This window comes from Corapipo altera, unplaced genomic scaffold (assembly GCF_003945725.1).
Source record: "Corapipo altera isolate COAL_440 unplaced genomic scaffold, ASM394572v1 56, whole genome shotgun sequence".
NCBI classification, from domain to species: Eukaryota; Metazoa; Chordata; class Aves; order Passeriformes; family Pipridae; genus Corapipo; species Corapipo altera.
In genome coordinates, this window is record NW_020884896.1 from 7,622,621 (window position 1) to 7,650,405 (window position 27,785).

The following is a 27,785-nucleotide window of genomic DNA, read 5'->3' on the forward strand; positions in this document are numbered from 1 at the left end:
TGGAAATTGTCTGCAATATTTAATATCTGTGTCTAAGGAAATGGACTAAATTACCTCTATCAATGCCCTTTTTTAAATTCAGTTTTGCAAAAATTTGCTGATAGTTTGAAAAATTGAATTTGCCTTGTGTTATTTTAGAGATGACTCAGATTGATCTAAATGTCCCCATAGTACTGCCTACGACTGATCCCAAAACAGACAGTGTCAAAGGCAAGCTTCTGGTAAACCACCATCCTGGCCACAGCCACCATCCCAGGGGCTGGACACTGATGTTTGCATCCCAAGTGGGAAACTGAGATTTGAGTCACCTGTCCCCCTGTTTTAGAAGGGTGTGGTGACCTCCTGTCAGGGTAGTTTGTGTAGCTCAGTGTGTGCTTATTCTCTGAGTGGTTGGAAGGACTTCTTTGACATCCCAATCTAGCACAAAAGTAGAGACTTTAGTGATGGGGCAGTTCCAAAGTCTCCCCTTGACATATTGTTCAATACACATTTAAGGGGAGTTCCAGTTTAAATATGCACCTAATAGTGTGGATGTTAAATTGAACTTCTCCAACTGCTTCAGAAAAATCTCACATTCAAACCACTTCATTTTGCTATAAAATGATGCCAATTAAAATGATTAGCTACTTCAGAGAACCGTTAGAGAAGCATTTTTAGCTATAGTAATAAAAGTAGAAAAGAGCCTGGGAAGGGCCTTGTCTCTAATTAATTATCTAATTAATATCTGATTAATTAATGAGGCTTTGTCATCAAAGCTTCCTTTTATCTTTGAGGCTATTAAAGTGTCCTCTAGACCAAATTTCTTGAATATGTGTTGATAAGGCCATCTTTGCTGAGTTAGTCAAGTTCTTGGAATCAAATCAGTATGCTGCCTTGTCAGGGATACATAAAACACCTCTTTGGAAAATTAGAATACATCAGAATCAAGAACACGATAAATATGACAGATTTTTTAGACAGTACAAATGGAAAATGAGTAATGATGAAGTGTAGTTCTTCAGAGCTGTAAAAAGTACTGTTTTTACATAGATTCTCCAGTAGTGAAATGACCAGAGCAAAAAAAATAGAGGTCCTTTTGAAGTCAGACTATCTTAGCTCCAGGTGGGCCCTGTTTCATGGTAGCTGAAGTCTGTCCTGAGTGGTGGCTTCAGGATTGTGGTGTCCTAATCTCACGTGATGAGGTTCTGTGAGGTACCATTTCTACCAGTGGGCATCAGCTTTGACTGGCCACAAGAATTACCAGCAGTTCATCAGTGGTGTAATGGGGCAAGCATGCAATTAAGGGAAGTGCTTATCCCAGCTTTTGAGGAGAAGCCATTTCACATTTTATTAGGTGTGTGTTTATACTCTATTTTGCCAGTACCTATTGGGAAATCCATATCATACTTCTCTGCTTATCTCTGCTCTCTTCATTTTGTAATGCTGTAGAGTGGGTAAGTCACAGCAGAGTCCTGATACCATTTGGCACCTGCTTCTAGTAGTAATTCTCATATATATCCTCAGAGAATAATAACATTTAAAATGTAGAGCACTCGAGCATTATGATAAATCATGAACTTTTGATCTCAGCCAGGATGACAGAAGTTCCTCTCCTTCATTTGTACTGCCAGCTTAGTGCATGAAATTTTCTAACCCATTTAGGGTGAGATAAACCTTGCTTTGTGCTGCTTTTGCTCTGTGTGTTTGTTGCTCTGGTCTCCCTTATATACTGAAGGGTGGAAGACACCTTAAGAGAGCAATATATCCTCATCTATTTTAGGATGAATAAGTCATCCTCTGAAGTTAACAGTCTCTGTTGATAGTAGAGAAAAAGTGTGGACAGGCTAGGGAGCCAGAGCTACCTAGGTTGTAGGTAGCTAAATTTAAGATGAGAAAAATGGCCATGGCATAGAGAAGATGGAATGTTACAACTGGGGAAGTAGAGTTATTTCAATTTCATAGTAGGAGGCACCAATCTTTGTTGCTTTTGTGCCTGCTTGTTGTGGGCTATTCTGCAGCAGAAATATAAAGCGATACTTAGGAACCACTACACTTGCAGCCTGCTTGCTCTGATCAGAATCCCAGGTTCTCTAAAACATAGGATAATTTGTTATGGGCCTTTATATTACAGACACTTGCCTGCCATCCGGTGTTAGGATCCATCAGTTTGGTTTGGTTTATTTCTGCTTCAGAGTAGAGATTTTGCCATCCTCTGGTAGAAGCAAAATGTTGCGACAGCTCCAGAGCTGCCTTTAGCCAAATCTGTCCCCCACAGTGGCTGAGATATACTGCCTCTAAAAGTCCTAGAGCAGGGAATGCCACTCTGGTGCTCCAAGTGGTTTTTCTGTTTGATCTGGTTACTCCTACTTCTGTTCTGTCAAGCATCCCTCTCTTTTTCTGCCATTCTACCCATTTCTTGCAATCCCCCCATCTTCCCTCTTTGTGTCTCAAGAGAGGCTCTTGCCTGTTGGAGTGATTCTGCAGATTCAGGTCTGAAACTTCTGCCTTTCCACAGAAATAGTGTATTTGGAGGTAAAGGAAGGCCCAGGTGCAGGATAGAGCAGAGTTTGGGGAAGGACAGCCCATTTTCTGATGGTGAACACTATTTAGGCATCCAATGGCACATTGTTCTGGATGGTCAGTGGTTGCTGGGGATGTCCAGAGCACTGCTGTGTTCCTACAGGACAAGTACAAGAGTCACGCAGACATATGGCTTTCAAGTTAGTCCCCACCATCTCTGTAGGGAGAATATACAAAAACTGTGTCTCCAGAGGCTGTTCATGCCCATCTCAGTAGCCACCTCTACTAAGGAATGACTGGTGTGAACAGTCCCTCTGCTCTGTGAGATGGTGATCAAATGAAATGCTGATGAGTAATCAGCCACTAGAAATGTAACTGATATTCACATCTTCTGTGTTCTATTGGCCATAAATCCAGATGTGAAATATTCTGTATCCTTTTTTTCATCTCTGAGACATCCAGTGTCCTCCTAAAGGCTCGTATTGAATAAACAAGATGGAAATTTTTCAGCAAAGGTCATCCTCAAGTCTTTCAAATGTTTGATGATGGCAATTACCATTAATCAAAAAAGAAAGGGGGTGGAGGAAGGGTTCTGGTATCATAATAGAAATTGGGGTGGATATTCTGCTGTTTACATGACATGCAAAATAAAAGGAAAAAAGAAGATTTTTCAAGAGAAATTACCAAAACCATGATGTGCTTGAATTTCTTTTTCCCCAGTGGAGTTTCAGGTTTTAGATGCTTTTGAAACATTGTGGAAGTGAAAGTCCCCTAGAACTGACGGGTTATAGTTCCAGAAGTATTAAGTATGTAAAAGCTTTTGTATGATGACAGAAAGTGGTTCTATTTAGTTGTATTTATGCTCATATACTTTGATAGGTGTGATTTTTTTCTAAGAAAGATCTTCCTGATAAAGATTGGTCCCTGAGGCATCCATGAAAAAAAGATGTAATTGGACTAGAAAAAGTAGTCATAGAATGATCAGAGGTGTGAATAGGTTATACAAGGAGTGGCTGAATAAACAGGGAGTCTTGAGACTGGAAACAAAATCTGTGGGGAATATGACAACAACTAGTGAAATCAAAAATGGCAGCATGGGGCTCCATGGTTTTGTACTTGTTAAGTGGCAGCAGTGGGCTCTGAATTATATTATCAAGTTAAAACTAAAGGGAGCGTCTCTTCATACAGCACACAGTTGTGGTGTTTATTACCATGTGATAGAGAAGTTGCAAAAGGTTCCCTGCAGGATTAGACAGATTTATGGAACTAAAAGCCCACTGATGACTCTTGCACACAAAGGCATCATCTTCAATTTAGAAAGTCTGTGATACTGCTGTAGGCTGGGAAATTTCACCAGGAAGCAGTACCATATGCTTGCTCAGTTTCTGTTCACTTCCCCAGACTTTCATTGTGGAGACAAAGTGAGGCAGTTGTTTCTGTTTGCCGTTGTAAAATATTCTGGCTTTATATTTATTACAGTCACTCTAAAATCATGGTTGGGTAAAAACAAGTTCTCAGCAAATGTTGTGCTCTGTGAAGCGAAAGATTCACAGACTACAGATACTGGAATTTCCTTGGTTAGTAAGTAGGCTTAGCTCCACAGGGCTTCTGTGGATACATCTGTTGCAAAATGTCCACATTCAGACTTACACCAGCTCTAGAGAGGGAAGAACTAAGAGTTGGACTTTGGGTTTTATCTCCATTGAAGCCATTTTTGATGCTATAAGATAACAGTACACATGTTGTCCTGGCTGTGGGGTTAGAAGGTCCTTTGGGATGACCTGGTTAAATTGTGCTTTTTTTTGTTGTTGCTGTTTTGTTTTGGTTTGGTTTGGTTTGTTGGTTTTGTTGTTGTTTTGTGGACCTTTTTTAGGGAGGGACCTCTTTTTAAATTTGTGTTGGTATTTTTTTGGCTTTGGTTTTGTTTTGGGATTTTTTGGTTAGTTTTGGTTTTGGCTTTGGGAGTGGAGGATGTTCAGCTACTGACGGCCACAGTCACCAAAAGCCAGGAGCTAGTCTAGAATGTTCAACAAGGAAGAAAAGAAATAATCTCAAATGGTTCAGAGAGGTGGGGCCAAAACATGCTCAATGACTGATATTCTTTCAAAAGGGAGAGACTTCTGCCCCTGCCTGTAAATTAGTGGGACCAGTTTCTTTCATGCTGTGGTAAGTTTTGTGTGGTTGGCCTGATCTTGATTTTGAATGCTGTGCTCTGATAAGAACCCACCTAGCCCTTTGGTGCTAAGCAGTGTGGTGGGATTAGTGCTGAGACAGCATTTGCCCCAGCCTTGAACCATGTATGGTCATTTAGGGTAACTGGTGAGAGGTGTTTACAGCTGGGGGTACTCTGGGGATGGTCCCCCTGGACTCTGACTCAGGAGGGGTTTTTCTCAATGTATCATAGCTTCAGAAGGGCCTTTATTTCAGAGAGGATAATTTGAGGGGGCAGAAGGGAGGTGAGAGATGGAAACAATTTGTTTCACAAGCAATGGAAGATTGGCAGCCTGAATTCAAGTGTTGTGAAGTTGTGTTCTTTGTAGTGTATTAATGTGTGAGCTGTGTTTGAATGTTTTCCTGCAGCTGGATGTTCAGAGAGATGTGCCTACTATCATGTTTCATGGGATTTGGTTTTATGCTGCAGCTTTTCTTTGAGCCCTCATAATTGCTGTGCTTTTTCTGACTGTTGGTTTTCATGAAACTTGTAGAAACTTTTTTCCTCTTGGGTTTTTTTTTCTCTGTCAAACTGGGAGAAAGTTGGCCAATGAGTAAAAGCAAGAAGTTGTTTGGGGGATATGGAGAGACAGGCACACTGCAGGCAGACAGTTTGCAGGCCCATGAGAAGAGAAGCAAATATTAATCTGGTCTGTATGTGTTCCTGTTGCTCTCTGAAGTACACAGAGAATAGGGATATTCTCCTGCTCATTTAAGCAGAGCTGTGCCTCCACACAGTTCTCAGTGTGGGGCTGCAGGTATGTGTAGTGGGACTGTGATCTGGAGATGAATGCATAAGCTTCAGAAAATGGCTCAGAATCTAAAATCAAAACCATGTTGGCTCCTTCTCCACACAGTCAGGGAGAGTCACAGGTGCAGAGGAGAAACCCCCTGACAGGAGAGCTGGTGGCACATGTTCAGACAAGGAGGTCAGCTTGTCCCTCCCAGTCATCCAGTGCCAGTATTTGCACCTCTTTTTCTCCTGAGAGACTGATACATGTTTTATATCCTATCTCCATAACTGAGTATCTGAGGCTGCAAACAAACCAACCCACCTTTCTCTGTGTGACAGAGCCCCTCTCCAAGAGAAGAACTCCCCTAAAAGGTATTCACAGGGCATTATTTCTGCCTCTGCACACCTCTACTTCATATGCCTGGGATTAAGCAAATCTTATCTCAATACTGAAGTTTGCTGGCTCAGGCCTGTTTGTCTGACTCACAGAGAAGCAGAGACTCAGATTTACAGGAGAAAAATGGATTTTTTTAGCTCTTGGTGCACTGAGTTATGACCAGGTTTTCTAGAGAGAAGCTTCTTTGCCTGGGTGTTTCTCTTGCTCATGTGCTGTGGGACATTGCAGCAATGTTTTAAACACATCACAGCCCGTCAAGGGAGGGCAGTGGAATCACGCAGGTGATTTTTCCCCCCCCAATTGTTAATAACAAAATATGATTATGGGAGAATTTGCAGTATCCCAGTAAAGTACTATATTATAAACTGCTTTTCCAAAGGGAATATATAGAATTTGGTGCCACGGTCTGTTCAGGAAAAGGCCTTATTTATTTGGTTATATGCAACTTTTGTTGCACTGAATCAAGTCTTTCTTCATGCTAACCAAAACTAGCAAAGAGATTCTTCCTCATGGTTGGTAGAAACCACTAGTTATAGAAACCAAAAGGCTGAACTGGAATAGAAAAAGGTCCATTCAAAATCAGGCAAGGCCTTGATTTTTATTGCTTTTCACTGTTCAACCTTTCTTAGAGTGTTGCCAGCATCTTGATTTGCAGGATGGAAAGCAGGATAGAAGGGACAACAACTCATAGAATGGTTTGGGTTTGAAGATACCTTAAAGATAATCTAGTTCCACCTCTCCTGCCATAGGCAGGAACACCAAGCAAATGAGAAGAAGAAGTAGCAGAAGAGCAGGAGTGCCACAAACCAAATTCATACTGCTTCCAATTGACTGCTTTCAGGTCAATTTAATTTGCCATAAAAGGCCCAACCAAAGTTAAAGTAGGCATTTTGGGTGTGACTCATGTAAAAGGTCTTTTATATCACTGAGTCCACAACCTTTCTCCCCCTCCACTCCTTTAATAATGTGCTTTGAAGTGGATCCTATTCTGACCAGAGGAATGCAAGAGAATATGGTATCCAGTCTGCTTGCAGTGTCATGCAAGTGTACGGAAGTGTGGGCTAATTAATTTGGAATGAGAAGTAATTATTAAAGGAGAAAGGTTTAAATTAAGATTAACATCTGAGCCAGAACTGCTCTGTTTCACCTGTGGGTCATATCTCTTCAAATTTTCAGGCTTAGTTTGCTAAAATCAGGAGGCAATTTTTTTTTTTTTGGGTAAATGCTTTTCAGATTAGGCAGTTTGATGGTAAGAGTTTAGCAGGGTTGAGTATCAAGCCACACAGTAGATGATTGCAGAAGCTGAAATGGCTAATTGTAGATGCCTGCTTTTGAAAAAAATGAATCATTACCTACATTCAGTTTCTTCATCTCTAGAATAGAGATAATATTTCCCACTGTGGCTCTTGGGACTTTGTTATTTTGAATGGATTAGCACGAGACAAAAGCTTTGGATTTTTTGGCTAGGAAAGTGTTATGGAAATACAGTATATTATTGTGATATCCTTTGAGACATTTCTGTGAAGTCATTGGTGACTGTCATGATAATAAAGAAAGCCTCAGAGAAGCTAACGAAATAATGATCCTACTTCCTTTCTAGCTATTCTTTGAAAGGGCAAATGTAATGAGTGATAATGGTTTAATGAGAAAGAGTCATTAGGGCATCCAGCCTGCATCTTTAGAAATGCAAAGCATTTTGGGAGATCTTAAAATTACTTGGAGAACAAACCCAAAGTAGCTCTGTCAGAATATTAAACTTTTATTTGTATTCTCTTTTAATGCTGATTGAAACCAGTGATCTCTTTCACTGGCTGTTGGCTGGTACATGTGTAGTCACAAAAGTGGCTTATTCATAGCTTCAGTGATGTTGGAAGGGTGAGATCAAGGAAGTACCTCTGCTTGCCCTCTGTGTGTTATCCTCTGCTTAGAGCTTATTGTCACTTGAGGATTCCTGACCTGTTGAATTTGCGTTTGTTTATAGGAGGCCTCAGGTACTGGAATTAATTGGCCTGGATTATTCAGTTTTATTAATAAAGCTGCTTCAGTTTCAAGCATGGCTGGAGGAGGAAAGTGGTTAGGGTTTTTTGTTTGTTTTTGTTTGTTTGTTTGTGTTTTTTTGTTTGTTTTTTTTTTTGGTATTGATACCTAGTGAGACAAGAGCTTCAGATACTTTGGAGGGGAAATTTTGATGAAAATAGAGTACATTATTGTAATATTCTTTGGGGCATCTTTGTGAAGCCCAGTGGGTAACAATGCTATGCATTAGTACAAAAAAAGTATTTTGTACACAAAAAAAAGGAACTAATATTAGCTTTATTTCAGGATTGAAGAGCTAAACCAGAACACAAGCAAGTTTTTTAAGACTTGAACCACACCTGACTGCTGACTGTAAAGGAGGAAAGTTTGTTCAACCAGTTTAAGGAAAGAACCAGTTACAAAATATATAGGAATTGTCTTTGAAGGATGCATGGAAGCAAATGTGTTGGAGCCACATCAGTGAAAAAAAACTTTTGATTTGTGAGTCCTTCTACTTGGAAGCTTGAAACCAGAGGCTAGTTTTGTGGCTTGGCCCTTTTGGTGTCACTCTGGACTCCATTAGCAGCAAGGAAAGCAGCAGAGCTGGATGCAGACTCTGGCATTTCTCAGTTTCTGCAGCCACTTGTGTGGGTGCCTTGAGCTGCTAAGTGCAGTGGTACTGTTCACTGTGATGCCAGGAGGTGGCTTGGGCCATTTCTCTCCTAGACAGACAAGGAGCAGAAGATTGGTGTCACGCAGAACCACAAAGCTGCATGTGCTAGAGGCTTGCTGAGCTTAGGAATTCAGAAAATTGCTGGAGCGAGTTACTGGGAAAGGCACTGAATTGCTGCAAGTTCTCTGATCATCTGATTGGTAAAAAGCATGATTGGAAGGGAGGGCAGAGGCCACGGATTCTCATCTTATTAAAATCATAGGTATGACCAGGTAGGCTTTTTGTGAAGGTCTCTCCTTGTCCATCTGCTACAGGTTGTGTTCGCTCTGTCCCTATGACAGAAGCTGTGTAGTGTCAGAAGCTCCCCACTGTTTGGATGGAGGGGTTGGGCTTTTCATGCAGTTTATGATGCCTCTCCTAAAGTGAGCTGGTGCTGACCACTCTTCAGGTGTGGCATCCTGTACGAGGTAGCTATTGAGTTGTTCTGGTGGGAAAATCTTGTTTGTTAGGAAAACAGAGTGTGAAAACAGCAGAGAAGCAGGACAAAGTCAGGTTTCAAACATGCTCACAAATGAGGAGGAGGAAGCTACAGAAAACCCTCTGTGATGAGGCAGCCCTTTTCCCTAGTCACGAATGGGTAACACCACCCCCAGATCATCTGCTCCTCTGGGTGGGATTCGCTAGTGTAGGGGCCTGAATCTGTAACTCACAAAAATTAAATGCCTGGCACAAAGTAGGATGGGGGTGACTGAGGACTCAAGATATCAGTTTAGGCACATTTTTATCTAGATATGAGTTCAGCTGTTACAATTCTGAGCCACATTTGGATTCCCATCTCCAAGACAAAAATCAGCCTCCCTAAATAAAGCTGTGGTTGATGGGTTTAATTTGGATTCTTATGTTGGATTTATCTGAAAAGAGAATTTGTGCTAGGGATGCTGTTGATATCAGAGTCCCTTCATTTAGATACCATTTGCAGTCCCACACTGGCAAATGAGAGCAGAGCACATCTTCATGGGTGCACCACAGCTGCCCAGGTGGTTAGGATCAGTTGATACAGACACAGACCCTGCCCCAAAGGACTCAAGTTTTCCTCTCTTTTCTGCTAGCAACCCTGAATGAAACACAAAATCTTGGGTTTTAAGCATAATAATGCTCAAGCTGTGACTTTGAGCATCTATTCACACAGTCGTTCCTTTCCCCAGAGCTCTAATAACCACATAAACTCTTTTTGTCTCCTCTTTTCTCCAGGTCAACAGACTATGGCACTACCTATGAAAAGCTAAATGACAAAGTAGGCCTGAAGACTGTGCTGAGCTACCTATATGTCAGTCCCACTAACAAGAGAAAGGTAAGGGAGAGCCATCGAGCTGGTAGCTATAGAAACAAATTCACAGCATTCTGAGAGGAATTATGATCCTAAAGTGAAATCTGGTGGTAATTCACAAGAGCTTGAATTTGCCGCCTAAGTTGCACTAGTACAATTCCACAGAATCCAGTAGAAATGATTCTGTTTTACTTGCGATGAGGATGGAGCATTTAATTCCCGGCTGAACGTGTTAGAGAAATGAAAAGATTGCTTTTGTTTGCTTCTGACTGTTCACCTTTAAAGAAGCTGAATTCACACAAATGTTTCTGGGATTCTTGCTTACACTGGCTCTGGGTAATATACCTCTCCCTGCCTTCTGTCTCCTTATTATTAGAAATACTGAGTAAGAGGCATTTATTTCTGCATATGATTCTTTTTCCCCTTATGCTTTCCTAGCTAGAATTCGGAGATAAAGATGTAAATGGCATTTTCATTGGTTGCATCATGTAAGGGGGCTGAAAGCAGAATATGGCTGGGAGTGGGTGGGAGACCTACAATTTGATTTGAATGTGTAGGAGAGAAGATGAGGTTACAGCTTTCAACCCCCTGCTCACGCTTCCCACATGATGCAATTAGGGCTGCAGCTGGCTCACAGAGCACAGCCCAGGAGTTACTCCTCAGTGCCTTTTGGTTTAAAATTATTGCCTGTGTTGATTCAGGGGAGGTAGTGGGACAAAGGCGCTTTCAGCTACCCACAGAAATCAGCGTGGGAGGGCTGCAGCACGAAGCTAATTGCTGACGGTGAAGTTGCTTTTAAATGGTGGGGTGCAACCTATTCAGCTTAATCACTTCCAAACTGCCCATACTCTGTCTCCATCAATAGGTTTTCCAAACTAGTAACTTGCTACTTGTACTGTTCTTATTACTACTGTTGTGGTTTCCATCACTGGTCAGTCTACAGAGGTTCCAGGGTTGACGTTTGTTTCAGTGTATCAGACATTGATCTGATTATTATGCATATTTGGATGTACAGGGGAGACTAGGAATGCAATGGCCAGGGCTCAGCTTATATTTTTCCTGAAGCAGAAGCTTCCTTTTTTTTTTTTGTTTGTTTTTTTTGTTTGTTTGTTTGTTTATTTTAAATTTGTTTTTGGGGTTTGTTTGTTTGTTTTTTTCATGAACAAGATAGATTAAGATGTTTTTTAATGTGCTTTCCTGGCCTTCATAACCCTTCCATATCCAATATGGTGAGAACTGAAGAGTTAATTCCTCTTCATTCTGTTTCCAAAGCAACTCTGCCCACCCAAAACCAGAGGCAATATGCTCGGTTACAAATCTTACGTCACTGGTGTAAAGACTCCCTCAGAAATTGGAGTATGAGGATCTATTATTATCTTCTGGCAATTTCTCAAGCTAACGAGCTTTACAGATTAGCAGTCTTTCCTCTCCTTTTTCTTTTTTTTTTTTTTTTTTTAATTAAAAACACCTACATTGCGTCATATAGTGGGATGGAGACCTATATTTACCTGCTGATTTCTTATTTGAGATGACAATTTTAAAGAAATTTTTTGGTCTTCTGCTTTAAGAAAATGATTTCTGGACCCATCTGTCTGTCTTTCCCCTTCTCATCCTTTCTGAAAAATCTTATGAAATTCCCTACAAGCTGTAGGGAAAACCCATAGGAGGCCATCTTTGGTGCTGGCTGCTGTGGGAACAATTTGTTTCCAATTTTCTATCTCTGCAAAAAATATAAACAATGTTACTGTGCATGCTTAGACAGCTGATCGGTCTGAACTCTGCTTTGTCAACCACCAAAGCAATTTCAAACATTCATGCAACATTTGAAAAATGCCTCAAAAAGGTGTCACTGCATTGGAGCACCTGGAATTTGTCAAATTCAGTTTTGGGCTTATTGTCCATCCAGCCCTCTTGAGATTATGCACTGCAAAAAATGCACTTGGATTGCAGTCTTCTCCATCTCTCTGGGTGAATATTGTTCCACTGGCTTGGGGAGTAAGCAGAATGGTTTTGCTGAGCTCCTGAGAACAACCACCAACAGCGAATCACAAAGCAGTAGGTCAATCAGTTGCATTCCCGTAGAAAAAGTCCAGGTCCCATGTGTTTCACCTCCAGCACCAGAAGTGCTGCCTCGTTGAACATGATGCAGTGATCTCTTGTGAGCTGCAAAATAGGTCTTTGTTTGTGGCAATAAGTGGGGAGGGAGATATCAACAGTAACACGTGCATAGGGCCAGTGTGCCCACCGTGAACCATGCAGATCCTTTCTAGGCAAGATATTTTCCCCTGAGGCATTCACTCCCAGGTGCTGATGGGACCCTCCATGCCTCTCAGCTTCTGAGTTTGCACATGTCGATAGCCCTGTCTACTCATTAGTGCTTAGAGGATTAGCGGTTACTTGGAGGAGGAGAAAAGCTTTCCATACATTCATTCCTAATTGATTTACTAGTGAGAAGGATACTTACCTCTCAGGTACTCTGCAGAACTACAGTGGGAATTACCTGTCAGATTTCTTTGAAGACCCAAAATGTTGCTTTTCAGCTGTTAAATAGGAATTATGCATTCAGCCAAATGCCGGTTATATAAACATCCTTATCTGAATTGTGGCGTAACCCTGGGCTCAGTTATGAGGCAGGGAGACACTGGCATTTTGTTTTCTTCTTTTAAAAGAAAAGCTTTTTGTTTCTGATTTTTTTTTTTTTTTTTTTTTTGTTTTAGGTTTGGTGGGAATATTTTCATTTTTATGGCAATCTCTGCTTTATTTCTCTGCTCAGTGCTGTCAGGTCACGGTGGGATGCTGATTTCTCAACACCAACATCATCTGTTGCAATACAGGACCAGAGTTTAAACGCAGAGGCTGAGCAGCTGGGTGAGGCATGGTTATAATCCATGTTCTGGGAGCCTTTGTCATTTGCCCTCTTTCCTGCTCCCAAGAAACACCTGATGCATGCCTTAATCTCCTGAATTATTGCAGTCCCACACCCTTTTCTTTCAAAGTGGATTCCGTTCTGAAAAAAAATTCAAGTTTAATGTAGGAATGATTTGGTGAAATTCTGAAATACTTGCTACATGCAGAGGTCAGACTTGATAGCCTGATGGATATTTAGGCCTTAAAGTATTTCCATTCTCTTGGGTTTTATTCTGTTGCCAGCAGAGTTAATGTCTGAGCATCTGATGTAACATTGATAGCAGAATCAAATCCTCTCTTAGCTTCATGTGTTCAAGGCTTTCCCCTTTTAAGCTAAAACCTCTTGTTTGTTTTATCTATTTAGTCAATTTTTTCACTGCATATTCTCTTTAGGCTTCCTTATAAGTTGCTCAGAATCACATAATGGGTTAGGTTGGAAGGGACCACCAGAGATTCGTCTAGTCCAACTCCCTGCTGCAGCAGGGTCCCCTAGAGCATATTACTCAGAATTGTGTTCAGCTGACTTTTGAATATCTCCAGAGAAGGAAACTCTCTGGGCAACCTGTTCCAGTGCTCTATCAACTTCACACTGTATTCAGAACGTGTCTCCCAGCCCTAACTGGAGATCCTCATCTGGGTGTTGAGTATTACCTCTGTCTGTGTTTGGAGCCTTGCCAAGTATTGAAATGTCTTTCCTGACACAGCAGACTGGAAAATGCCGGAGCAGCCTGAAAGCAGCTGGTCTCTCAGTCTTGTCCTTTGCTCCTCAGGGAAACACATCAGTTGCGAATGTTTATCAGTCGGCAAAATCACTGATTATGTCTTTGTGCCTGAAAGTGAAAGAGGCAGCTGAGAGGGGAAGAGGTGAAGAAACACAGTCTCTATATGAGTATCACAGTGATAGATCCAGAGCAGCTTTTCTTCTCTCTGGGCACCTCTTGGCTCTGCCAGTGCTTGCCATTTGGAGGTCAGATTTAGGCTATGGCTGTTCCTGGGTTATACATGTTGCAGCTGGGTGATATCAACGCTCCTCATGCACAAAGATAACCAACACACAGAGCTGTGTAGCAAAGACTGAGATGAGGTGACTTTGGCTCTGTATCCACATGGTGCAGGGCAGCAGCAGAGCTGGGTCCCAGAGTGCCTACTCCCAGCTGCTACCTCAACCTGCTGAGGGCTGGTCTTGGAGTTGAGATAGGGGCTGTCCATTTCCTAGAAATCGCAGAAGGTGTTTGGAAAAGGTACTTTGCCACTGTGTAGTTTGACATTTGCAGTTGTAATTAAATCAGTATAACAATATGCAGATATCAAAGGGAGTTGCTGAGAACACTTCTTGCCAGCCATGATTCCTCTTGCTTCTCAGGTATCATTGCTAGTGATCAGGCAAGCTTGGTGATCTCAGATCATCCATTATTTGAATGAGAGCACACTGGGTGCTGAAGTAAGGAAACTGCTAGAGCATTCTGCAACCCACTGTGAATCTGGAGACTTTGGCTGCATTGTAGTCAAAACATTCCCTGCCGTGAGCCAGGACTACTACACCTTCCTGTGGAGCTATTGTACTGCTAATTCCCTTCCCCTAAGAACTAACAAGTTCAGGGTTTCACAGGGCTTTGCAATTGTGTGGACAGGCTCTGCTGCTGGAAGCTGAGACCACCAGATTTTATCTACTCTCCTGCAGATGCTTGGGCTGTTGCTTCTTTCACTTGCACAGTAGGGACTTGTGTTTGGATCAGGTCAGTCAGACAGCTCTGAAGTCCTGGGCACTGTGGCTTTCTTGAGTTACCAGTTTGAGCCCTGGTGAGAAGCCAGGTCCCTCCATGTTAACACATCCAACACCACGAAGATACTCTAATAGGCAGAGCGTATTCCAGGGCACATCTTCCCCTTCAGTGCATCTACTCACCCAGTTGTTTGCCTGAGAAAGAGACTGCGTGAGAAACACCTGCTTTGTCCAGTTGCCAAAGGGGTTGCAATTCTGTAGTGAACTTCCGAAAGGCAAAACTTAAATATTTGTTTTGCAGCACCCCTTCCTTACATATGAATGGGATTTTAGGGCAGATGGTTTTGAGTGCTCTGAAAAGCTGAGACTTGGAAAACACATAGCTTTGGCTTTTGTACCCTGTAGCCTTTTGTCTGTCTTTGGGGGTATGACAAAAGATTGCTTACTCTCAGCTGGGCAGAGATCTTGGTTCCCTGCTGACCTTTAATTTAATGCTATATTTTGGGCATTAGTTACATTTTACTAGAGGCAGATTTTCACAGCAGTTTGGGAATGAGAATTGTTTGTTTCTTCCAAAGCACTAAAGGAAAAAGTCTCTTCTATTTTAATAAGAACATTTCTTTTGGCTTTTTAAATTTCCATTTTCTTTATATTCCCAATTCTCTCTCTCTTTTTTTTTTATGGTTGTTGGAAAAATTCTGTTAGAAAACGGAATAATTTCCACAAATAATTAAACTTGTGGTTCTTTGCTGAACTGCCTGCACTTCAAAATGACACTGTTTGGAGCCACAGTGCTGTGATTCCCTGTTTTTTGTCATGAGTTGGTCTGTTGGGTAAGATGCCCTGTCCTGAGAACATTTGCTTTCTTCTTGGTTGCTGATAACAGGATTCATTTTAAAATTGATGTCCCATGAAGGGATGTAAAGTCCTTCCAAAGGGTACAGAAAGATGAGAACCAAAGTCCCATATATCTGAAGCACTGCTCCTTCAGGCACTGATGTGCGTTGTTGAATCTCAAGGAATTGATCTTAAACCATAGATTTTATGTATTACTTTTTTTCCGTGAAATATTCTGTGAATAGTGCTTATTCTTGGTGAAGATGTTGTTTAGTTGAAAACCCAGTTTTCACTACAAAACTTTTATCTCTGCCCTTGGGAATACTGTGGAGGTTGAGTGAATGGAGTTAAAAAGCATTTAAAAGAAAGAGAGGAAAAAGGGAGAGAATGACAAGTCTGACAAAATCAACCCAAAACCCACTTTCCTGTATATAGTATTGCTGAGATGAGATGTGGATAATTGGGAGGTCCTGATTGCAGTTAAGAGCTGAGGTAACAGTTCTGATGTCCTAGAAATACCTTCCTTTATGGATTTGCTTTGCAATTCATTTGGATGCAGTTGTCTTTAGCTTTTCTCCTGAGCTGTTACAAACACTGTTGCAAGTGATAACTTGAAGAATTAAAAGTTTTTTAGTCTTTTATGCTGACTGACTGAACAGAAACACCACCCAGGGGCAGTGAATGAAATGAGGACTCCCCCCATTTTTTGCTTATACCAGAACTGAAGTGTTAGAGGTTTTATTTATAGATAGAACTTCTAGATAAGTGATTTGAACAGTAGTTGCAAGCAGCATAAATCAGAAATAAGGTTGTGGTGCTCAGTTAAAGAGCTCTGAGAAAATGGTTTTGCAGACTAGTTTCTTAGTTGTCATAGAATCAAAATGGAGGGGCAGTACAAATCACTGAAGCTATAAAAACCAAAGTCATGCCACACCTCTCATACCTCATCCTGCCTCTGAACTTGGCCTGTCAGAAGGAGAAATGTTTAAAGGTATTTGGAGAGTCAGGAGCTCTGGAAGATAAATCTGATTAGATTTGTTTGTTTCTGTGCAGCTTTTGGGGGTGAAGTGCAGCAGCTGTTTATGAGCTGGCAGAGAGCAATTCTGCATTGCTGTTCAGGTTAATGAAGAAAAAAGGTAATTGTGACTGTAATATTGAAATTGCAGAGGCTTGCGTCGACCTGACTGGTGACCAGCTAAAACATTGGGAGTGACAGCACCTCTTACAGAAGTTGGAGATCACAAAATGAGCATAAACCACTTTGAGCTCCTCTTTATTTCTTCTTGCTCACTTGAAGAGTAACTGAGAGCAAACACTGTCCTGGCCTCATGTATCTCCAAAAGGAATTCTTGAGCTGTGATTGGAGCCTCAAGGCATAATCATGGTTCAAACTAATTTTGGTTTTGCCTTCTTTTCTTAGTTCATGAGATCCCAAAGGGAATTCCACAGCATTTTTTTTCCTTACTCATCAAATGTGTGATAGGTTGATGAGGCAGAGATTCTAGCATGTACCTGATGCTTGCTAGTCCAACCCGAACTGAGCTGCCATCCTTAGCAACAGCTCCCATTAGTCATCTGCTGCTTTTTCCTAAGATTGCATCTCAAGCTATTGATGAGGAACTGAGCTCTGGAGTATGCTAAAGCCATTTGGCAGATGGAAGGTTTCTTTGGACCCTTTTTCCTCATTGTGCTGACACTGTGATAAACAGTATTTGCTGCAAACTGGCACTTGCTGATGTGATCTCAGAGAATGTATTTATAACTCAAAGGCAATGGGGCTGAGTTAGAGCCACAGGGGGGAGTGATGGAACTAGTTGTTTCTACAGTCTTCTATCCCTAATCTTTCCCTTCAGTCTAAGGGAATACAGTCACTAAATAGCTCTTGGCTTTGCAGCTGCCATTAACAAGGACTAAATTACCTGAGCTGCAAATGCAATTGTAAAGGTCTCTATGTGAAGCCCTTCTCTGGACCTGTTGAGCTGCATATGGTGTTCCTGTGCTTCTTAGCTCTCCAAAATCCATGCCACTCAGTCTGGAGTCGATGGGGGCAGATAGGAAAGGCTGTAGCTATGAAACACAGTTCCTGGATTAGTGGAGCTCAGATTTGCTTGCTGTGGTTATACCAGTGGATAGTACAAATGTGACTGTGATCTGGGTAACATCACAGTGTGTTCCATCCTGTAAATACACTTCAAGGGACAGTCACTGTCAGTCTCCAGAACTGACAATATAAATAGAGGAGTAAAATGTGAATGAAGAAGTAATATTTTTCTTCACTTGCTGGTGTTGCAAAGATGATTTTCTCAAGGTCACCCGCAAACACCCATGGAAGAGTGAGAGGATATGTGACATGACGTGTTTTGTCTACAAGGTGTAGTCTTGTGAGCTCTTGTGTATGGGATTCTCGCTCTTTGTCCAACTAATTCAGCTTGAATTTGGGACCTGCGAAAAGAGATCATTTTTGTAAATGTTCGCAGAACTGTGACCTGCAACTGTGTGAAAGACATCTCCTGAGTTACAGATGTGTTCTTATACTCGGAGAAGAGGACTTTAGGAATTTCTCCTTTTGAAGGGTTTTCTGTTGTCTCTTCTGAATTCAGAAAAGTCATGTTTTCAGAGTAGGTTTCTCTGACCTTTCCTACGTAAGAAATATAGTTTCCTGATGCCAGCTGACTTTCCAACATGGTTTAAGATCAATGAATGGAAAACACTGACATGTAAAGGCATAATATGAGTGTTATTAGAATACTCTTAAATATCGGATGCCCGAATTTGTGGGTTTTTTTGTGTTGGTCCTTTTTTTTTTTCTGTTGTGTCTTTTGTGTTTTTTTAATTATTATTATTGCTATATTTGGGGGTTGTGCCTCCTTGTGAATCTTTGTAGTCAAGAGGCTCCTGTGAGACAGTCCTTTGCTCTCTTGCAGTCGGGGACCATGGGGTCTGGCATGCCAGATGCCCCACTGGAACCTGACCTGACCTGTAGGCTCCTGTCCCTCAAGAAAGATCAAACTACTATCTGTTTCCTTGCAGGTTTTAATTTTACTACTTCTGACTTAACATAAATCATAGAGATAAATAGACGTCATGTAAGATCTGTGGTCTGGCATATAACCATTTGTCAGCACAGACAACACAGAATTGGGACCCAAGCTTATGAGAAATCCCCAATGGAAGTTTTCCCCTTTCTTATGAGATTCTTCTACTCCAAGGAACGCTGTCCCTTGGTATGCATGAATGTGAAAACTGGAGATTTATGGTGTTTTTTTTAGTTAATTCTCTGAAGAAGCAGATGCATTAAAAAAGAAACACAGAAAAAAACCCCAGACCCACTGAACCTCACCCACTGCTCATCAACTGTTTCTAAAAATAAATGCAATTGAGATAATTAACAAAATGCTTCCATATGGCATTGTTTAATGGGGGTGAAGGGGAGAGAATTAGAAGAGAGATAGGTATAAACAGAAACAGATAGCCATCTTAAAGCTGTCTACATTAAAAGTCATCATTTCAGTGTTCATGAAGGAAAAAAGTTCATATATTACAAAACTCCATAATTAGGGTTGTCTTTGTGTACTTACTGTGTCTGCATTTTGTATCTTTGTACTTATATATTCCAAGAGTATTTATTTGCATTTTTCTTAGGTTTCTGAACTTGTTTAATGTATGTTTTGTTAGTACTGAGGTAAATATTTAAAGGGAATGGAAACCTAATGCAGGAATTGATTAATAAATATAGGGGGAAAAAAGAGGGCCATCAAAGTTGGCTTCATGAAAAATGTTTTCTTAAAAAAATGTCGTTTTAGTTTTCCCAGAGCTTGCAAGTTTAGTTGATAAAAGTAAGCATGTAGACACCAGATGTATAAGTAAAATAAGGAAAAAAGAGTCAGACACTTGCTACATCATTTATCTGTCAAGGACTGGAACTGTGGTCCTGAAATCCCTGCTTAGATTCTGTCTGTGGGTTTGGAAAAAAGAAAATTTGCCACTTGAATGAAAGCAGGCACAGATTTTAGGAAAAGACAAACCAGACTTCAAATCCTTTGACTTATTTAGCATGCACACTTCCCTGAGGTTGCTTTGCTTGTAAGAACTGAGTGGGTGAGCAATGTTTGGTGTTGTTTGTGGATGGTAAATGTAGGTAGCTACCACTTCAAAGATACAATTCCCAAGCCTACTGTCCTTAAAAAAGCAAAAAACAAACCCTAAAATTGGTGGAGGAGGGTCTCACAGCACTTCATTGTCTACTAGAATCACTGGAGGTCCAAATTGTGAGAGGGAACGATGGGAGAAACCCAAGACTATATGTCACTTTGTTTTCATGAGATTTGCAAACAATTTTTGGAGTGAAAGGACAGTTACCAGGTAAGAGTGATGAACCTGCTAGGATAGTGGTACATATCTGTGTCAGGGCTGCTTTGTCTGGCTTCCTAAAATTCAGTACATCTCTCCTGTCGTACCCTCTGCCTGCTTCACCTTTAATTTCTGGAGTCAGGGCCTTAGGGAGCCTTAGGGATGTTATGGGGTTGTAAAGAGAAGAGATGGGGTAAAACTGAAGAGGTCACATCCACGTTCAGATGTAGACTTCCCAGAGCTGGCTGTCAGAAAAACAGAGGTAGTTTGCTCAAATTTAGCCAGATCAGGACAGATCAAAAGTTATAATATCAACTAAAATAAAGCTGCAATTTTGTCACGAAACATGGCCATTGCTTTTATGAAGTGGGCAGAGTGGACCTGTGTGAGCTTCCAGAGTGCCCTGCCTTGTTTAGAGGGAAAAGAGAGCCTGTCAAGATGCACTGCCTTAAATACAGGGCTGCCTGTATTTACCACCCAGACTGTCAGTAGGGTGGACACAGCTGCAGGTCCTAGTGTAGGGCAGTTTAATGAGACCTTTTTCCTTTCTCTATCCTCCTTACTTCTCTGTGAAACACGGCCATCTCATTTACTGCTGCAGCTCCACTAATATATTAATTTATGAAGTATGAAAAACGAGGTAGTTTTGAATTAACGAGGAGGGACATCAGGATAGACAGTAGGATAATCAATCAATAATGGTGAGTCAATGTCCTGTTAGTAAAAAGGAGGAAAAATAATAGAATGGGTGGAGAGCAGCTCTTAGAAAAGGGGCAGGTGGATCCTTTTGAAGACCATATAATGCTCTGACCTTGATCTTTAGTGGTAAGAGCTGGTTCACCAAGACATTCCTCTTAAAGGAAAATTGTCCCCCACCCCCGCCAACCCCAGCCCTCAAACACAATAATAATTGCAAAATATCTTTTTATTTCATTTTTTTTTACAAGGTGAAGAATATAGAATTTCAGCACATGCTGGCCATAGTCTTGGTTTCTGCTGTATATGCACATCTGCCTCTTATAGTATAAATGCAGTAATTCTAATGCCAGCTCTGGTGTGATCAATTCTGTGTAAAATATTTTATCCCAAGCAGCACTGTGAAACCTGAAAACCCTTCTGTAGCTGTGTTAGAATTAATTTTTCTTCAGAATAGACCTTGGCTGGGCTAGATCTTAGACAGGTATTTCAGCATGTCTTGGAGTGCTTGAGGCTTCTTTTTGCATTAGTCGGAGTTCATTGTCCTTGACTCTATCCATCCTAAAATGCCTTTATTCATTGTATCCAGACAGATGTTGCTGGACTATGAAAGAACTGATAAGGATTTTCTAAGTGGTGCTCAGATGTAGTTAGGGAAAACTCAGGCGTAGTTTTCTTATAAATCTGAGGAATCAACACTTAGGCCAGTCCTTATGTCTCTGAGGAGAGATTGGTGCTGCCTGTTCCAACAGGCCGTACAATATTATAATTATCTGTTGCAACAAATGAGGTTGTCCTTTTTATGACAAGAAAACTTATCTGACGTCTTTTGCCTCCCTTGGAATTATCCCATGGCAAACCAACATGATCCCTAAAAATGACTGCAAAAAGCAACAAAACTCATGAAGCAACTGTACTCAGAGATGTGAGTGGGAAAGGAGTAGAGGCAAGGAAGGTAGTGCTCAAGATCCAGATATGGGTGGAAAGACGGAGTAAGCTTGGCAATTTTCTGACTTTTGCCAATTGATTCTCAAAACAAAATGTCAGTGTTATGTTGCAGATAAAACCTTTTTGTTCTCTCTTCCAATTCTGTTTCCTCTTACTCTAGTTCTTTGGGACACTGCAGTGGCCAGGGCTCATGTACACACATGGAAGAACACAGAAAGGAAAATACATGATTTTCCCAAGACTGCGAGGTATCAGTGATCCTGTTGGAATAGGATGTAGCAGCTGTAGTTCACAGCTGCTGGGACAGTCACTCACCTTCTCAGTGTGTAATTGCAGACAAGACTACCACCATAAACCTGGAAGGACTGTGTCATTGGGAGCTAATTATTAAAAGTAATAGGAAATGTCAAAGCCAGTGAGCTGGTAGTTTTGAATCCCATTCCTAGGTCCTGAATATCTTCTGATATTGGAATCTCTGGCATCTGACTTTGCATGCAGAGCTTGCTGGACAACTTAGAGCTGAGTGCTACCACGCAGAGCACTGAAATGCCATCATGTTTTGTAACTTTAATTTTTGGAGGCCTCAGCCTTGCATGCAGAAAATGGATAGACCTTCTCCTATCATCTTAACTTCCTCTAGTGGGGGGATGTTAGGAAGAGAATTACATTAGGGACAGTGAGAGACGTGAGTAATAGATACCACGTAAGTAAATTGAGATAGATCATAAGCATCTGGATGTGAACAGTGATAAAGCTGACTGTTGTCTATGTACACTCTGCAATCTGACTAAAAAGCAGAAAAATAAAGTGGGTAAGCAAAGGAGAAGCAATGATGCATTTAAAATTGTATTCAGGTTTAATGGCCTCAAGAGAAACACATAACACTATTTTTATTTTTCTATAGAGCCATGAAACACTCTACTGTCCTCAAATGGAATAGACTGCTGTATACAGGCTGAAAAAGTTTACCCCCATGAGTAACTATCCATGCACATCTTTTTGTTTTCTGTAATGGGACAACTGCTGTGAGTAAACTTATACCCACATGTAAAGTGCTCTCCCAAGTGAGACCTATAATCAGAAGAGTGTTTTTATATAAATGGTGTTCTCAGTTCCAGCAGCTGTGGTGCACACAGACTCTCCTTACTGATAACATTATTTTCTGTAACTATTTCTGCTTACACGGTAAGTTACCATAATGGTGAAAATTACTTTGTAGTTCTATGGAGAACAGCACAACCATGCATTTACTCAAACAACGTATAATTATAGCAGTGAATGCTGCTTTTCTCTTTCTGTGAGCACAGTTTGGGACCAGAGCTCTTCCTTGCCACTAAAAAAAAGATGGTGGCCCCAAAGCAATGCGTCAGATGTAGTAACAGCGAGGGTTTTCCTGTGCAGAATAAAGAAGATTAAAAAGGCATCATGCAGAACTATGCTATGTAGAAATACCAGACTCCAGAACAATATAATAATACAGATCAGAAGCTTTAAATTTGTGTGGAAGCACTGATTGGTGCCTAAGGTCACCAGCTGAGGCTCCTACTTCTAGGCCCAGTCATAGAATTGCTGGTCAAACTGGATATATGAAAACCAGCCATAAGTGATGATGCTTGTAACCCATTTGGCAGCTCCTGGAGGAGGACTGTGCACGAACATGCTGTGACACAGAAAAGCCCTTGGCAAAATAGCTGAACAGCACATGGCACCTTAGGAAGGTGGGGTTACTGTGGCAGAGGACTTTGTTCTGATGATCTGTGGGGAGGTGGAAAATGTGCAACAGTAACAAGAGTATAATGGGCTGGAGTAACCTTGGGTAAATGCTGCTGTGCTGTGACAATGACAGGTTTTACAACCAAGCATGTGGCTGTTGCCAATCAGTCACTCTTTGCCAGGTCAAACACATGCTTTTTGGATGGCTTCCATCCCCACTGGCACCTGAAATTCAACGAGCAAATGCTTGCTGTGCCCCGTAATTAAAAGTGAAAAGTACATGTGTCCAGTGCCAAAAAGACAAGAGAAAGAGGGGAGATATGTTGTTCTGACCTGCTTAGCAGCAAAACAAATATAAGATGTTCTGCTTTGTTGCCTCTAGTACGTTGGCATGCAAATTGGATCCAGCCTGGGATTTGGCACTGCGGGTAGGTTAGGATGGCAGCTTTAGAGTATCTGTGTTCTTTTCCCAGTTTTACAGCCATGATGTATTTTCATTTCCCACCAACCAGTAAGGATTGCAGAGTGGTTTTCCTTGAAAAGCTTTTGCTTTATATCCAATTTAGCCCTGATTTGCTCCTGATCCTCAGGGCATCCTGTAAGGTGCATCTATGCTCTCATGCAGCTGCTGGAGGTGGTGATTAAATGAAGTGATCTCTCAATGGGGAATGGGGTGTGCGAGCTTGGAATTCTGTGAAGTGTTTTGTTTTGGTATGGCAATTTATGGCAGGTGTGGCTGCAGTGCCAAGAGCCTCTTGTAATTTTGTACGAATCGGAACAATTCTAATTAGTATCTGGATATAATTGGACATGAGAGACAATAGAGGTCAACAAAAGTTTAACCATCATTATTCCCCGTAAACAAGCATAGTGGGCTGATGTGCATCTCCTCAGAGATGGCAAGGTGGTGCCCATTTTTGTTTCGAAGTATCACCAGTAGACCCTGCTGTTTTGGGTTAAAAAGAAGTTTTCATTTTATAGCTTGTTACTTTCTTCCTGTTTGTGGTTCTCTTCTTTCATGTACCCTCTACAAAAGGCAAAACATTCTACAGAGATATAGAACCTGCATGTAACCTGAACTGCATGATGTGCTCTGATCATTCTCTCTTAGTGCTGCAAAGGTGGGGAACCCACAGATGGGGTCACCCTGACATTGGTACCACAAATCCATGCTGTCTTCTCAAACCAATTTAGTGGACTAGAGAGCTGTCAGTCTCCAGCACAGCTGGAGGAGTCTATGAAGGAAGTCTTTCACAGGAGTTGAATTCTTACAGAAACAACTGTTGACATCTGTAAAGTTCAGTGACAAGCAATGGGATTGTACAGATTGGTTTGTAATTACAAAGAAGTCCTGATGGGAAGGAAGTTCTGGAGAGAGGTTAGCATGAAGTGTCTGAAAAGTCTTGAGAGAGCTGTTTGGTTCTTTGGTCATGGTACATATAATATAGACCCAGTGCAAAATTCTCAGGAAACTCTTATATCATTGCTCAGTTTCTATGGGTGTCTGAGTAATTTTTCATTATCCAATAATAAATACAGTAGTGAAAGTCACCTTTAACACTTAAAGATTGCTTGGATTTTATGGGATTGTATTGAAGTGAGTGCCAAGGTATAAAAGCCTTATGGTTGAGGTACTTTTATAACACATGCTTCATAAACCCTTATAAAGTGAGTGCAGTGCACTTCATCCTTTAAGATTACAGCGCTATGGTTCTGAGAGTTGGTGATCTGGTGCTATATTCATTAATTAAATTTGCCATTAGTGTTAAATTTTGGGCAATAAGAAGCAAAGTTACAAGAAGTTGAAATCTCTCGTGAAAGCTCGGTGCACCTTTACTGCTTGACTGATGCCCACGGGTTATCCTTAACATTAAGGAAATTTTTGAGCCATATGAAGGAAGAAGGAGCCCCAAATCTAGGCTACTTTGTAACACAAGGGATTGCAATGAACGTTTTCCTTTTAGGTCACAAAATAAGTAATTATGTGAAAGCTGTTTGTTGCCCTCTTCGTGGATGTCTTGTTTGGCTTTCCAGAGAACAGATGTCCCTCTTGTCACAGCTGCTGATCACTAAATAATGGAGTGAGTTGCTTTGCATGTATGTAAATACACGGGATTTCTCTCTAGAGCAGATTTTTGTCACTACCACATCCTATTTTTTCTGTCTGACGGATATGCTTGGTGACCAGAAAACAGAGATTGCTTTCCTTTTCCCCTGATTATTGCAGAGGTCAGTATATCTACAGGGCAGTGAGCAGGTATTTAGCCATCGCTGAACACCATCTCTGAAAGTGTATAAAGTTAAGGTGTGTTTTCTAAGCTAGTGCAAATAACTAAAAGCTATCTTTAGCTTAGCTGATTTATATGGGTGTTACTTTTGCTGGTAAGTAGACTATTGCTTGTGGCACCAGCACTTTTTTGTCTCAGAGGGGTTTGGGCTGATTTAATTAAACTGAAGTTTTTTTAATTGAACTGACACGTGGTGAAGAATGAACTTAAAAAGGAGGAGATTTTCTTTGCAATGAGTTGCACCTGTCTCCATGGGAACAGCAGAGAAGGACTTCAGATGTATTCTAAGAGGTTTGGGTTGTGTTCGTACCTTTGAGGGCATCCTTTAGCCTGCAGGGCAAGTAAATTGCAGTCATGATGTTGGAGAGGAAAAGAATGGGAGGAGAATGAATAACCAACTATTTGCCAGTGAGAAATTTCAGATGGTCAAACATTTAATCTAAAATGCTTCAGTGGGAAAAAATTACTTTTCCCGTAAGAGATTTCCAAACGGTTCATATTGAACATATTTGTGATAGGCTGATGTTTTGAAGGAAGAAAATGATTTTTGTATCTTTAAGCCTTTAAATGTCACTGGATTTTAGTTTTTCAGTTTCAAAAGGAGGAAAGAACATAATAAATCCAAACAAAGCAAAAATCTTCCATTTGCGTTGACATTTCAGCACAAATTGTTGAAACTTTTTGGCTTTTTAAACTCAAAGCTACTATGGAACTTAGTGGGAAGTAGGCTTGGCCCCATAGGTCTCGTGGGACCATACAACTCCTTAAATGTTTTAAATCAAAATGGAAAAGAAATAAACCCCCCCCTTTTTTTTTTTTTTTTAAATCAGATTTGTGTTTTCTCGTGATGATGTAGATATGACCTGTTGTTAGGAAGGATTTAAAGTGTTTCTGAGTTGAGGGACTAGTGGGAAGAGGCCAAAAACCTCCAAAATAAGCCTTTTCACTTGTAAACTGAGCATATTCAGTATGGAAATCCCTATGAAGCTGTAAACATGAAACCTCAAATTTCTGTCTTTGCAGCAGTGTTTGTGGCAGAACACCCTTTTCAGTTGCAGGAGAGGATAATGCAGCACTACAGAGCAAATTCTAATACTTTGCTAAAGAGCTGGATTTCTTTTGTGGCTACGGAGGCTTGTATGATTTGTAGTGTTTTTTAAACTCTTTTTTTTGTTTGTTTGTTTTTCTTTTTTTTTTTTAAGTGTTTTGTTTATTTCTTTTTAGAAGAGCACTTTATATAGGCAAATGAGAATGTGACTGGGACCTCTGAAAAGGACCACTTATGGAAAATGTATTAAAGTGAAGGCAGAATCAGGAGGCAGTACAGAATGGTTTAATACTATCTACTTATTTCTTGGAACAAAAGACATATATTTGAACTTGACTTCTTTATTCATTTACTGAGATCCTTCCTGCTAATGTAACTGAGTGGTACTACTGCTACAGATATTGTACCCATAAAACTGCTCTGTGCTGATTTAGAGAGATGTCCTTTGGTAATTTACAGTGAAAGTTTATGTTCATTGAGAACTAATATTAATAAAAATGCTCTTTACATGACATGTTGTTTTAGTGTTTTTATCCAGTGGTGGTTTATTAACAAATTCAGCTGTGTACAAGACAGATCCCTATTGCGTTTGAATGACACAGAGCCAGGGAGCAAGAGTGGTGATAAAGCTTTAGAATGTGATGCTATGGATACAGGTAATAACATAGGGAGTGTGTGTGTGTGTGTTCTTGTGCCTCAGGTGCAGAAGAGGAAGGATAATGTAATGTGCCAAGCATGTCTGCTGACATGAGGGCAAAGCCATGAAGGGTACTGAGGGAAGGACTGAGTGCCAAGCTATGGGGGAGTCTTTGGCATAACTGCAGTAGACAGATTCAGGCAAATACGAGCTCAGGCTACCCATAGCTCCATGCCAGTAGAGTCTAGGCATGCTGTAGCATTGTGCCTGTGAGAAGTGTGCTAGCTCATTACTGGTACAGTTCAGTATTCCAGATCACAGTTCTTGTGCCTGGCTAGCTTGGTGCAGAGGGAGAGGAATGTGTCACCATCTTAACTCATCCACTTGCACGTAGCCTGTGTGAAAGCAATACTGAGGAAAGTGTTTGCATTAACCCAGTGACACATCTGGAATTTTAATCAGAGTAGCAGGAACTCAGATTCTTAGTTACAAATCCTACCCTAGTTTTTATTATATTAACCCCATTGGAGGGCATAACTTCCTTGTACATTTGTGCTGTAATATGGTATCATTTTCCTTCCTCTCTACTTCTGCATTTGTTCAAAGCTGCTTTAAGGGTCCTACATGCTCTCCAACAAATATGAGTGACTTTTACTGTGGTTTGTGTACCAAATACATCATGGAAGATATAGGTATCGCACCTCCCCTCCTTGTGCTTTGTGCCTGCAACTTGTGCTGTTTGTTTCCTGGGTTAAATCTCCTTGAAGTGTTCAGAGCTGGAT

General features: G+C 40.9%; 1 protein-coding gene across 1 annotated transcript in view; it reads left to right on the plus strand.

Annotated features, from left to right (window-relative positions):
• SORCS3 (sortilin related VPS10 domain containing receptor 3) overlaps positions 1-27,785 on the plus strand; it is a 292,438-nt gene that overhangs the window by 123,249 nt on the left and 141,404 nt on the right. Inside the window, exon 4 of the mRNA XM_027648351.1 lies at positions 9,781-9,880. Coding sequence (XP_027504152.1) covers positions 9,781-9,880 — 100 coding nt within the window. The remainder of the gene's footprint in view (positions 1-9,780; positions 9,881-27,785) is intronic.